The sequence below is a fragment of the Ovis canadensis genome, chromosome 21 (assembly GCF_042477335.2).
Source record: "Ovis canadensis isolate MfBH-ARS-UI-01 breed Bighorn chromosome 21, ARS-UI_OviCan_v2, whole genome shotgun sequence".
Classification (NCBI taxonomy): Eukaryota; Metazoa; Chordata; class Mammalia; order Artiodactyla; family Bovidae; genus Ovis; species Ovis canadensis.
Window position 1 is genome coordinate 16,479,366 of NC_091265.1, and position 14,496 is coordinate 16,493,861.

General features: G+C 43.9%; 1 protein-coding gene across 1 annotated transcript in view; it reads right to left on the minus strand.

Annotated features, from left to right (window-relative positions):
• The window catches only part of HEPHL1 (hephaestin like 1), a 90,716-nt gene that overhangs the window by 17,371 nt on the left and 58,849 nt on the right, over positions 1-14,496 (minus strand). The window contains exons 11-14 of the mRNA XM_069566543.1: positions 12,919-13,131; positions 9,837-10,050; positions 4,774-4,913; positions 2,073-2,213 (exon numbers count right to left, since the gene is read on the minus strand). Coding sequence (XP_069422644.1) covers positions 2,073-2,213; positions 4,774-4,913; positions 9,837-10,050; positions 12,919-13,131 — 708 coding nt within the window. The remainder of the gene's footprint in view (positions 1-2,072; positions 2,214-4,773; positions 4,914-9,836; positions 10,051-12,918; positions 13,132-14,496) is intronic.

Genomic DNA, 14,496 nt, shown 5'->3' on the forward strand with positions numbered 1-14,496 from the left:
GAGTGAAAAACCTGGATTAAAGCTCAACATTCAAAAAACTAAGATCATGGCATCTGGTCCCCTCACTTCATGGCAAATAGATGGGGAAAGAGTGGAAACAGTGGAAACAGTGGCTGACTTTATTTTGGGGGGCTCCAAAATCACTGCAGACGGTGATTGAAGCCATGAAATTAAAAGACATTGCTCCTTGGAAGAAAAGCCATGACAAACCTAGACCGCATATTAAAAAGCAGACATTACTTTGCCTACAAACGTCCATCTAGTCCAAGCTCTGGTTTTTCCAGTAGTGAGAGTTAGACCATAAAGAAAGCTGAGCACCAGAGAACTGATGCTTTTGAACTGTGGTGTTGGAGAAGACTCTTGAGAGTCCCTTGGACTGCAAGAAGTTCTAACCAGTCAATCCTAGAGGAAATCAGTTGAATATTCATTGGAAGGACTGATGCTGAAGCTGAAACTCCAATACTTTGGCCACCTGATGCGAAGAGCTGACTCATTTGAAAAGACCCTGATGCTGGGAAAGATTGAGGGCAGTAGGAGAAGGGAACGACAGAGGATGAGATGGTTGGATAGCATCACCGACTCAATAGACATGAGTTTGAGCAAACTCCAGAAGTTGGTGATGAACAGGGAGGCCTGGCATGCTGCAGTTCATGGGGTTGCAAAGAGCCGGACACAACTAAGCGACTGAACTGAACTAACCCCAGACTCCCAGTCCATCCCTCTCCTGCCCTGTGCCTTGGCAACCACAAGTCTGTTCTCTATGTCTATGAGTCTGTTTCTGTTTTGTAGATAGATTCCCTTGTGCAATATTTTGGATTCCACATATAAGTGATATCATGTGTATAACTGAGTCACTTTGTTATACTTTGGAGTTTGGCACAGTACTGTAAATCAACTATATGCTTCAATTAAAAAAAAACAATTAGAGTTCTATCTCTTTTCTAAAGCTTTTCTTAACTGTTAATTAATTAACTGTTAATTAATTAACTGTTAATAAACAGTTAATTAACTGTTAATAAACAGTTAATTAATTAACTGTTAGTTAACTCTTAACTGTTAACTAATTAATCAAGTCTTCATGGATTTTCTTTCTCTGAAATTTTATCAGCCCTCTCAGATATATTCTTGAAAATCTTCACCACTTAGAATTTCAATGTGTATAATCTATTATTGCTGAAATGATTCATCTTGTCTGTCTTTTTTTTTTCTTCCAAACTCATTTTAACATCTTGAGAGAAATGCATGGTTAAGAGCTCAGGTCCTGAGGTCAAACAGGCTCCACCATTACTAATGTCTGTCCTGGTTGAACTCTTTACTCCTCTTTGCCTCAGTCACCTGTTAAATGAATGTAACACCACCAGATTTCATCAATAACAGGATGTGCATTTTCACAATTTAGCATATCCGATGCCAGGATGTATCTTTCCATCAGTGGCATGTTAAAGTTTAATTGGCAGCATTTTAAAAATGTATTTATTTATTTGGCCACTTTGGGTCTTAGTTGCAACACACAGGATCTTTGTTGCAGTGCGTGGGCTCCAGAGCTCAAGGGCTCAGTAGTGGCGGTGTGCAGGCTTAGCTACACATGGGGTCTTAGCTCCTCAGTCAGGGATTGAACCAGGTCCCCCACATTGGGAGGCAGATTCTTAACCACTAACCACCAAAGAAGTCCTGACAGCACTTTTTTTTTTCTTTAATTACAAAGTAATTATGACCATTATAATCAGTGGTATCAGGCTCAATGAAATATGTTAGTGTCTACCTCCCTGAGTTATTATAAGAATAAGTGAGTTTTTAATTTTTTTTCTAAATTTAAAAGCTGGCACAAGATTAACATTCAATATGTGCTAGCTGTTATTACGTTCTTAATACCCTTTAAGGTCTCTAAATGATCCCTAAAAACTCCATAAACAGTCATTGGCTGAATAGTAATTTCGTATTGGGGTAATGGATGGAACATAATGGAGTAATGATGTTACAGTGAGTTTTCCAAGACCCTTCAGAGATCAGACAAGAAAGAAGTTGAGCCTGGAGTGCTCATCAGCATGGAGCAGACCTCTGGGGTAAGTTACCTGGCTTTGTGACAGGCACTTGGAGCCGCTTCCCACTATCCACATCCTCCACACCCTGGGCTGAGATGGAGTAGGGCCGACTGGCCTTGTTCATAAATATGATCAGGATGGAGTCCCCCACCTCGGCATGAATCATTGGGCCTAAAGGCAAAACACAGGTCTGTGTGCATTATCATTGCTCTTTTCAACATTGGTATAATTCACATGTAGGTAGTATTTGACAAAATAAACAAAGGTTAGCCTTGTTATTAGTGTATTTCCTCTAGCAGGTGACATTGGGTAGCATTAAATATTATGTCATGTTTTTCAGTTGGATCAATCTGGTTTCAAATCCTGCCTCCTTCACTTACTTATTAGAGAGGCTTTGAGTAAGTCAAGTAACCTATCTGAGTCAAATTCCTCATCTGTAACATGGTCTTACCTTTCTCAAAGGGTTACAATAAGGATTAGATAAAGTAACATATGTAAAGTGCTAATTTCAGTAAATTGAGACATAGTAAGTACTCAATAAATGCTTAAATTTTTACTACTGCTGAGACATACTCTCCAGGAAAATTTATATCCACAACATGTGGTGATTTTCCATTGTAATCCCCCTGTGTATAACCTTTGGTTAGCTTAAAATTGCTCATTATCTGGTAAATGGATATAATAATAGTGAGGATGCAATGAAATAATGAGTATAAAAGGATTTTCTAAGATGACAAAATTAAAACATAAACATATTGATTTATGATCAATATGGTGATTTCACTAATGCATGTCCAAATATCCAACGTTATTTCTCAGTATTTAGATACCTGCCTGAGACGTGCACTCTTCAGGAAGTTGCGTGTACACATTTCTGTTAGAAGCAACCAGCCTGAGTGCCAGTGGAAATCGGCACAGACATCCCTGGAGAGGTCTGTACCCTCATTGCCGTGATGCCCTCACCCAGCACAAGTACCCGTTGGTCCCCAGAACAAGGCACAAATGCAGTTTGCCCAGCCACACTGACAGCATCACTCACACAGGGATCACTTGAGAGAGGTGGCAACAGACTTCCAGTGGAAGCACCTCAGATCTGATCCTTGAGGTTCTTGGAATGTATCTGCACACTATGATCACAGGGAAATACACTCACAGTTGAGTCTGACCACGCACATCCATTGTTCACTGGTTCAACCGTGGTTTTAATGCTTTCCTGAGAAATGCAGTTGGCTATCGGTATTCCCATGGATGCAGACATAGAGGGACAACAGTACTAAGCCATTCACTGCAAGAGACTCGAGCATTTTGGTGCCTGTGATGTTCCCGGAACCAATCTCCTGGAACCAGTCCTGGACTGTACTGATAAAGGCCTAAATAAGTCTGAAATTTGTTGGACTATTATCTTTAAAACAAATACTTAGTATGAATCAGACAGTGTCTGTAAAGCACGCTGTTTTTTTTTTTTTTAATGATAAAGCTAGAAAAGAAAAATTTAGGCATGTTTTTAAAAGTAGTTCTGGGGTAGAGTTACAGATGGGGCATGTGCATACATGTAATAAAATCAACATATTTTCATTACCACTTAAATTGCACATGCTTTGCTGTTTTGGTGAGAAGGGGTGAAGGGTCATCATATTGATGACCAGTGTGCCTGTCCTGGGGCCTTGGCAGTTTCTGGGGTTCAGGCCTCTCCCTGATGTGCAGCAAATGAACAGATGGGCCTTCTGCTCCCCTGACTAAAGTGGTGCAGAGCTTGCCTCTGATGAAGTCGCTGGTCTGTTTCCTTTTCCTGAGCAAACCAAATTGAGCCCAGCCCCCTCTGCAGAATCAGCACCTGTTCTTCAGGGATCTGTTCTCTGACTTAGAAATTCAAAAGAAGGAATGTTCCCATAGGAGATGACTCATTGGTATGAAAAACAAGCTTGGGAGCTGATGTTAGCGGATGGTGAAGATGGATGGGCCAGTTAATAATTTATGAATCTAATACTCGTATGGTGCATTATTTTGATAATAAGAAACATATTAAAGCCTTAGTATTTATATAAGGTGCCTTGTACATTTAAAAATGGAAAAGTCACCTAGATTAACCCTCTGCTTTAAGATCTCTTCTTCACGATGGGGTGACACTCAGGTGACGACAGGTAGGGAAGGTCAGCAAGAAGAGCTTATCCAATCTCTTGAGCAGCCCAGGGCGTCAGACAGATGGAGTCAGTTCTGAGAAAGCCAGGAAGTCAGGGCCCCCGGAACTGAATCCATGCTGTTCACCCAAGCACTGCTTCTCGAGTAAAAGGTTTCTCTTTTGTCAGAATGATTTTCATGGTATGTTGTGAAGGCACTGGCCATGGATGACTGAGAACCTTGGAGAAGCTATGTGAACACGATGCCTGCTGTTCTGAGGCATCGGTGTTTCAGACGAAAGTTTCCTGGCTCAGCAGAGGGGTGGCCAAGGACCTTCATGGCAGCAGGTGCTGGTTAGACTGCCTGGATGAGAGGGATTCCTGTTTGTGTGTCATCTGCTGGTCTTCTTATGCTACTGTTTGCGCGAGCTGAGCACACAGCATGCTCCCTGATGGTGGGAGAGCAGAAAGCTGTGCCCCTTGGATGAATGCAGTCAGGCTACTCTGTTCCTTCCGTTCCTTCTTGGGCAGATGTCTAACCGTGTGTGTGTGTGTGTGTGTGTGTGTGTGTGTGTGTGTGTGCTGGCAGTGCACGGCTGTGATCTGTGCCATACCCAGGAGTGCCAAATGCTCTTCTTGTGGCGGTCGAGCTTTGATCTCTACAAATTCTCCATTGGTGTATTCCCTGTAAACCACTTTCTTGTACTGAGAGCCGATCCAGTTTTCAGTGTGGTTCATGAATATATCTCCATGTCTGCAAATCAGAAGCAACAGGAATTAAAGTTGTTAGAGGGTAGAAAAACCTTGAGTGCTTCTGCATGATTTGGAGGTGTGGGCACTGGAGCAGTGCTTCTGAAACCTATGATCAGGATCTCCCTGGGGAGCTGGCCCTTTACATCAGACTTTGTGGAAGTGGGGCCAGTAATCTGCATTTGAAAGCGTCTCTGGGGCTTTAGATGTGGCAGTCCAGCATCGGCCTACGTTCCACTCTTGGGAACCACTGCGCTAGAGCCCTGCTGGGACACAGAGAACAGACTTGTGGATGCAGTGGGGGAAGGAGAGGGCAGGACGAATTGGGAGTGTCACTGACACACATGCACACCACCATGTGTCAGATGGAGAGCTGCTGCTGCACAGATGGCCATCTGGCTGCTCTGTAACACAGGGGGTTCAGTTAATGCTCTGTGATGGCCTGGAGGGACCAACGATGGGGAGAGAGTGGTGAGGGAGCCTCAGGAGGGAGGCGATATATGCACACTTACAGCTGATTCATGTTGTGAGGCAGAAACCAACACAACATTGTAAAGCAATTAGTCTCAATTAAAAAAAGAAACACACAAAGCCTGACGGGTGCTGCATAGGGCCAGACTTAGTCAGAGACTCCTAAAGGCACTTTGAGATTACATTCTCTTCCTGGGACCAACCAACCTCACACAAATGTTCATCCATGCACATGCGCACACCCCACCACCCTGCATTCCTTCAGATGTCATATGTTCTGTACCTTGCTAAGTTTTTCCACTGTAAAGATCTCAAGAAAGTCTGTGGGTTGTGTATTGCACATATGTGTGTGTGCGCAAAGTCTCTTCAGTTAGGTCTGACTCTTTTTGACCCTATGGACTGTAACTCACCAGGCTCCTCTGTCCAAGGGATTCTCCAGGCAAGAACACTGGAGTGGGTTGCCATGCCCTTCTCCAGGGGATCTTCCAACCCAGAGATCAAACCCGTGCTTCCTATGGCTCCTGAATAAAGAATCCAGGTGGATTCTTTACCACTGGGCCACCAGGGAAGCCCCGTATTCTGCATATACTTAAATACAAATATAAATACAGTTGATTCTTGTTATTCACAATAGTGTGCTCTAGACAGTCACCCCCAAAACTGAACCATTGTTCCTAAGGGAAATACAGGGTTAGGTTCCTTCGAATCTCTGGTTACAATATATTTATCAACAGGTCAGTATATAAATTCGATAGATGTATGCTTCTGTTTAAAGATATATCATGTGATATATATTGCTGATCCATAATCACTGAACTCATGACCGATAATACACTGACTCACGCTTGAATGAAGCTTATCTAAAACCTGGTTTTCATTTGTTAGGTATATTACAGCACTGCCTTTCAGTGCTTAGGAATCCTAGACAGCATTTCAGCCCTACTCTGGTTGGGGAGGGGCATTTTAAACAGTTAAGTCACCAACAGAAAGCACAAAGAAGAAAAAGTGACACTAAATAGATGACTAAAAGGACAGTTGGGAGAGCTAAAACAAGGAAACAGAGAGATGGCTTGTTGGTTTGACCTCTGCCGGGAATGTGGACATCAGGTGACATAAATTTTCACTGTTCTATTCATATCTGCAAGTGACCACGAAAGCACCACAAGAATTGGTTTGAGGGTTACAGATAAATTTCAGCAAGTGGGCAAATTTGTAAATATGAAATCTGCAAATAATGAGGATCAACTCTACATTTTATCTAGTACCAACATAGATCACTACAAAAGACAGAAACAAATCTATCAACTTCATCTCCAAAATATATTGTGTCTCACATCCTTCCATTTCCCATGGTCAAACTGAACACACTATAACCTAAGTCACTGACTTCATCTGTTGATTCACCTGTATTAAATGAAACTGTTCCTAACCATGTTCTCTGCTCCCAATTCCCCTCCCTTCCCTCTCCTCTCTACACTACAGGCAGAGAGCTCCTAAACTACACATTTGAATATGTCAGTCCTTGTCGAAAAGATTTTTATGGCTTCCCCCTGGCAGACTCCTTGATTTAGCTTTCATACACCTTTCCCTGATGCAAAGAGCCGACACATTGGAAAAGACCCTGATGCTGGGAAAGACTGAAAGCAAAAGTGGAAGGAGGTGGCAGAGGATGAGATGGTTAGGTAGCATCACCGATTCAATGGACAAGAATTTGAGCAAACTCTGGGAGACAGTGGAGGACAGAGGAGCCTGGAGGGCTGCAGTCCATGGGGTCGAAATGAATTGGACATGACCTAGCGGCTGAATAACAACAAAACTTCCCCACTTGTCTCTGCCAAGCTCCCAAACCTGGTTTCCCATCACCACCACCCAAACGCTCTATGCTCACGCAGTTCTAACACTCCCTCTCTTGAACCCTGCAGGCCCGCCACACCTGCAGGGCTTTCCCATGCTGCCTTCCTGTGCTGCTCACCTCTTCAACAGGCCCTCCCTTCAAAGACCACCTCCTGCCAGAAGCCACCCTCTCCCACCCTCTCCCCTCCCACAGTGCCTGCCTGACTCAGCGTGTTTGCTCTAATGCCTTCCCCCCCAGAACATTGAAATCTGTGTGGAAAGGACCTTGTGTGCCCTTCTCAGCACTTTGCATGATCCTGAGCACACAGTAGGTATTTTACAAATGCACATATATACCTTTTACCCCGCACTGTGTGCTTTCCAAGGAAGAAAGTTTTCTTCTACTTTTATTTTCCAGAAGTCCTAGTAGCATGTGTGGTGGTGACAAGCCCAGACTCTTGAGCTACCTCTGCTGTTTTCTAGCTTCCCTCCTCTGCAAAATGAGGTGATAATAATTCACCCAACCCCCAGGAGTGACATCAGGATCACAGGAGTTGAGACATGTAAAGCTGTGTCAGTGTCAGACACCTGTTAAGAACCGCCTGAGTGCCTACTCGATCGTCATCTTACTGGGAGGTCACGTAACGGTGCTGGGCCAGAGCTGATGGAGTGGGAAATGCTCAGCAAAAGGCCTGGCTTATGAGAGGTGGTGCTCAATAGATGCTGAGTCTTACCTCAAATCCCAGGTTAGTTAAATTACATGTGCATCAGTCCACAAGTTCAAGAGTGCTAGGAAGTGAAGTGAAAGTCACTCAGTCATGTCCGACTCTTTGCGACCCCATGGACTATAAAGTCCATGGAATTCTCCAGCCCAGAATACTGGAGTGGGTAGCCTTTCCCTTCCCCAGGGGATCTTCCCTACCCAGAGATCAAACTGCAGTTGGTGGCCATTTCCTTCTCCCTGGGAAAGGCTACCCATCCAGGCAACCCACTCCAGTATTCTTGCCTGGAGAATCCTGTGGACAGAGGAGCCTGGAGGGCTGCTGTTCATGGGGTCTCACAGAGTCGGACACGACTAAAGTGACTTAGCATGCATGCATGCGTGCGTTGGAGAAGGCAATGGCAACCCACTCCAGTGTTCTTGCCTGGAGAATCCCAGGGACAGGGGAGCCTGGTGGGCTGCTGTCTATGGGGTTGCACAGAGCTGGACACGACTGAAGCGACTTAGCAGCAACAGCCCTTCCCAAGGGATGTTCGCAACCAAGGGATCAAACCCAGGTCTCCCACATTGCAGGTGTATTCTTTACTGTCTGAGTCACCAGGGAAGCCCAAGAATACTGGAGTGGGTAGCCTACCCCTTCTCCAGTGGATCTTCCCAATCCAGGGATTGAACCAGGGTGTCCTGCATTGCAGGTGGGTTCTTTACCAGCTGAGGTCCAGGGAAACCTGGTGAATTCCGGAATGAATTTTAAAGCATCCTACCCTTGAGGCAAATCTTTTAAAACTGAGGAGTGATTTTGTTTCTTCATTTATCCACAAGGTGGCACCATTATATTCTTTCCATGAGCCTGAACCCTCAAAACAGGCCGAGTAAGAAAAACAGAACAGGCTATGATTCCTAATAGCTGATGTAGAGGAGTTGGTGGGAGTCATAACCACAGAAGGTTCGTGAAGGCTGGGCAAGAGAGGGCAAGGGAAGTGTGAAAATAAACATCAAAGAGGAACAGGGCATGAACGTCAGCATGGCATGGTGATGAGAACACGGATTTGTCCTTCAGAAAGGTCAGTGTTCAACTCCACCTCTGCCAGTGACTGAGTGAACCAGTCCTCACCTGCATACATGGGGCGGTGCCAGCCACGCAGAAGGTGCTAACCCCCAGGGAAGAGGCCTACAGGCCTGCCCCCCAGACAGTTCAGCCCTGAAGGCCCGGCTGGAGGGCACCCGTGCTCAGCAGCGCGCAAGGTCTTCGAGCCCGCGGATTCCCCTGTGCTCTGCAAGGGCAGCGCCTCCACAGGAGGGCCAGCCTCATGGATGCTCTGGGGACCAGGCCAACGAGGCGACCTGCCCTTCCTGCCCCAGCCCGGTGCTCTCCGCCTCCCCTGCCCCTCAGGTGTCCCCGCGGCCAGTGACTGCCGGCGGCCCTCACCCCGGCCCATCTACAGCGCACCTCCCTCCCCAGCCCCCCCACCCCCCGCGCCAGCTCTGCGCAGCTGCCCTGCTTCTCCTCACCGCGTCCCTAGGGGTTCCCGGGAAGCGAGCCCCTGTGCTGACCCCTTCCCCCAGCCCATCTGCAGCGCCTCCCCCACCCCTGCGCAGCGGCCCTGCCTCTCTCTGCACCGCATCCCCCGGGTCCCCGGGAGACGAGCTCCTGAGCTGACCTGCCCCGCGCTCGCTCAGACCCACGTGCGTGGCCCGCCAGCCTCCCGGGGACCAGACTGGCTTCAGACTGCTCCCTCGGAGGGGGACGGCGACTTCCCTAGGCTTTCGTGGTCCTGGGTGACATGTCTGTGTGCCAGGACTGGGCAGACAGCACCCGGGGCCCTTTTAGGTTCCGCGTTTGCCAAACGTCCGCGCACGTGTGCGAACCCACCCCAGAGACGGCGGCGGCTCGGCCTGTGGTACCTTTCCCCTCCTGCGTCCAAGTGCTGCTTTTCGAACTCCCAGTTTTTGTTAGGGGCATAATCCCATTCTACCTCTTCAGCGGCGATGTAAAAGGTTCTTATCATCCCATAGGGCTGCTCAGGAGGGTCCTTGTTGCCGCAGCTGCTGACCTCATATATCTGATGCATGCCTCTCGCCAAGTGGTGCAGGGTGGAGCAAAAGACCCTGAAGACTCCTGGAAGAAACATGGCTTGGCGTTCAGAGCGATGCTCGAGCGCTTGCTTTTGGGTTGCTAGCAAACCTCCGTAATTACTACAAAATAACCAGTCAGGTGGGGTTTTAAGATATCAACCTTCTCTAGCATTTAAAAATCAGACCCTAAGAGGAATAAATTACTTGTAAATATATTTACGTATGGGGGAAAATACAATCTGAAATTCATCTGTCATGTCCAAAAACAAATTTAAAAAAACTTGTAAAGTTGCTGCCAATAAATGATTTCCCTGGTCTCCCCTATTGTACACACCTATTAGAGGATAGTCACTTCTGGAAAAATCATTGATAGGTGTCTTCTCCCAGCCCAGTTTAAAAGGAACTAATTACCTGTCTAGACAAAGTTCAAATTAGGTCACGCTTCTGAAGTCATGCGTTTTGCCCTAAAGGGTTTCATAAGCTATAAGGTGCAATACACAAATAAGCTATTACTCTTAAAGCTAAATGTATTTTTTCATTAAGCCCTTGAACAGAGGAGGGTCTCATTTCCAGTGGTAGGTCTACATTATGCCATATGAAAAGGAAAAAGAAATAGCAACCATCATATCTGACTGAGAACTATATGATTTTTTAAGCTGAATTTTCTAGATGCCTTGGCATCAGATATACATATTTTAATTAAATTCACAATAAAATCATACAAAATCAAATTATTGGAAGATGTTAACTCAGGGAAATTATTGGATCAACAAATCTTCTCTAGTTGACTCTGTTCTCAGAGGTGAATGAGAGTGTGGGTCTCATTAACTATCTACAATGCACAGAGATAGCATCTATCATGTCTAAATATTGCCAAATTATCCCTTCAGTACAAGCCCAAACCATTGGTTCATAGGGTACCCTAGCACACCCAGGCACAAATGGTGATCCTCTGTAAAAACAAAGAGAAGACCCTTCTGACAACGGAGGTGGCCAGAGCTTCCTCTGCCTGTGCTGGTCTCCAGGCAGCCCACTATTTGTGTGCTCATCATCCCTTCAACAGAGGAGGAATTTTCTTTTCTAAGAACAAAGAGGAGCTTAAAGCCTTGATTATGGTGATATTTTCACAGATGCATACTATTTCCACACTCATCAATTTACATGTATAAAATATACAGCTTTTTGTGTTTCAGTCATACATCAGTAAAGTGGTTTAAAAAAAAAAGATCAAAGAGGAAATGTTTGACTTTCAGCTGACAGGCTACTCTACCCATGTTTGGGTACTCCTTTTAGCTTAGAGGATGGGGCAGCAATAGCTGAAATGACTCAGCTTTTCAGTAGTCACTGATTTATACTCACCGCCAAACATAAACTGGAAACCATTGTCATGTAGCTCTTTAGAAGCCTGGAGGGCCCATGAGTAAGTAACCATGTCCCTAAAATTATTCCAGCCATCTCTAGCTTTGAATGCTGTTTCTATGAATTAAAACTGTTTGGTTGTTTCCCTCTCGTCCCCTCTTTGATCTTGAAGAGTGAATTTTAAAAAAGTAATTGTTCCAAAGGCATCCCTTGGGGTGATTCATAATTGATCAATCAATTAATATAGAAAAGTTGAATACTAGAAGCTTACAAGGCAAGGACTAATGGAGCCCCTAGTCTGAGGCAGCCCTCTGGCAAAAGTTTTGAAGCTCAAGGATCTTTTTTTTTATTTTTTTATTTTTTGCTTTTTTTTTTTCTGTAAAAATCCATATATTTTATTTGGTAGGTAAGTCATGGAGACTTTTCCTCTCTCAACCAGCTAACTGAATGTAAAACCATGGAGAAAATATGCATTTACACTCACAGCTGCCAGAAGTGAATGCTGAGGCAGGGTTAGGTGGCTCCCAGGGTCCATATGTTTTCTATATATTTCTCTGATGACTTAAAATTTTAGGTTCGTCTCAGGTAGAAATGTTTAACATGTAAAGAGGTGACGTAAGTCATATTTACTACTTTTTAATAGAAAAGAGTAGCTTTGAAGAGGTCTATCTTCTTTTCTCTGAATTTTTTTTCCCTCAAATCTCAAATTCTTAACCAGCGACAGAGAGTAGCATCTACAATGCAGTTCCAGTGTGAATGAAAGAAGTAAATACCTGTTCATAAAGGAAACAGAGCAGGCAAGTACTTATCTTGAGTAGACTATTGGTTTCATTTTAAGACCAATGAAAAAGTTGGTTTGGAGAAACATGTTGAATATCCACAGCATTTACTATTCTTATTTTTCATAAGAGAGCATATGTTGCCAAATATTACTCTTTATCTTTTATTAAAGTGCCCCAGTGACCTAATTAACTTGTTAATCTCTAAGAGAAGGGATGCCACTTCAATGGGTTCTCCATGGACTCCAGATCCAACACAACTTGCTTTCTGGGCACCCGAGAGAAAGGCAATAGGCAAGACCCTGTTTGGGCTCATCAGGAGACCACTATCAATCTCTAGAGAAGGGAGACAAGTTGACATCTACAACCTGGAAGCAACCACCAGGCTGCTCATGTCTGGTCGATGCTTCCGAGCAGCAACTAAAATGAAGTTTGTGTTTAAAGAGAATAAACAAGCAAACAAATATACTCTTTCTTGGGGCTGAATTGTTCATGGAAATAAATTAAGAGCATTCTCCTAGGATTTGTGAGGCCAGGTCATTTAGAGCACTCCTACTTTTGCTTTATGGATGTTATTAGATGCTTTTCCTCTGTCCTTCACATTATGTGTGTGAAATACAATAGTCAGGATTCTCTGATTCTACTCAAGGCTGTATTTCCTTCTGCACACCCAGAAGTGCCCAAATTCAACCAATTTCTTCTGGGGAAAGACCCTAAGAGTACCTGCATGAAAATAAGATTCTGGTCACTTGAGCTGGTCCTGCCAAGTTTACCTGCACGGTCTGGCTGCATGAATGCCGTTGTGGAGACGTGGGGAAACAGTGCCAGGGAGTCCCGGTGAGTCCCTCGTAGGTGGATGGTGTTCCCTTGAAAATAAATTCCATGCATGTCCGTGTCGGTGCCCATTCCAATCAGATGCCAGGAGACTCTATCCTTTTTGCACATGGTTAGGCCTGGCTGGTTGCCATACATGTAGCCATTAATAGCTAAATGGAAGGAAAAGGAGAGCAGAGCCCACTATTATTTTGTAGATGTGCTGAAAACACATCACCTTAGTGAAAGATTATCAGTGCATATGGAGGCAGTGGTGTTCAAGTTCAAAATTTACAGAAGATCCTATTATCAGAGAATAAAGAGTACTGGGAAAAAGTCAGGTGCTCTATCAAATTTAAATGGAGAATGAAATTAATAATGAATAATTAAAATACACTAAAACTATAAAACTGTTCTATTTAACAATGTATACATAGGACATGAATTCTAAGAATTAATAAGAAATAAACAGGTTGTTTCCTGAAGCAACTTTTCTCTGACAAAATTATTTGATAGCATTATATAGTACCCTTCATTTCACATTTTAGTTTTGCAGGGTATAAAGAGCATCATCCTTGAAAAAATATTTACAGATTTCATGAATTTCCCCAAAGTCTTTTTTTTAAACTCTTGATATGGAAGTCATTTTCTTTCAAGGTTCTTAGCCTGTCATCTCCCTTGTTAAGTGTCTTTTCCTCAGTTATTCATTTAATTCTGTCAGATCCTCATTTGCCAATGGCTTTGCATTTCATTCTAGAAGTTATCAGACATCCCTTCACTGATTTTATGGATCTTGCATCACTTGAAAGACTTGCAGTTGATCGACATTATATTTGCATGTCTGGTCAGTGAAGAGGGATTTGAGGAGTGGGGAAGGGATACTAAGTTTTAAGAGGTTAGCCCTTGAATAAATAATTTTGCCTTATGATAATTTTGATTTTCCAACTTCAGTAAAATAACTGACAAGACTTTGAATAATGATCCCACTTAGATACGAAAAGTCTTTGTACCTCCAGAAATGCAAATTGCTTTTCTCTTTGATATCAACCTCAATCCACTGACAGTGGCTACACTCGCCCCCTCTGGGGGATGACCACTATGACTGAGTAAACTGAGGGGTGACTGCACCTAATTGCGTCTCAGGCTTGATGTCCTGGAGAGAGACAGCCCCCACTCCACTCCTTCCACGGCCTGTCCACCACACACATAAATGGTCTCCTGTTAGAATCTCATTGTCAAATAAAATTACCTTTTGTTTCTTTATCTGCAAAATGAGTGGTGTTTGGTAATTTTACTCAAATATCTGGAATTATCAGCAGAAATTCCAAGAAGCCCTGGAGCTGCTGAGAAGAATATCACACTTTCTGAAGAAAATCTTTGATCATGATGCAAATAACAGCAAATAAACTGTCTTGTCCATTGAATGTTAAAGAGATATCATTGTAATTTTTTTCAATTTATTTATTTTAATTGGAGGCTAATTACTTTACAATATTGTAGTGGGTTTTGCCATACATTGACATGAATCAGCCATGGGT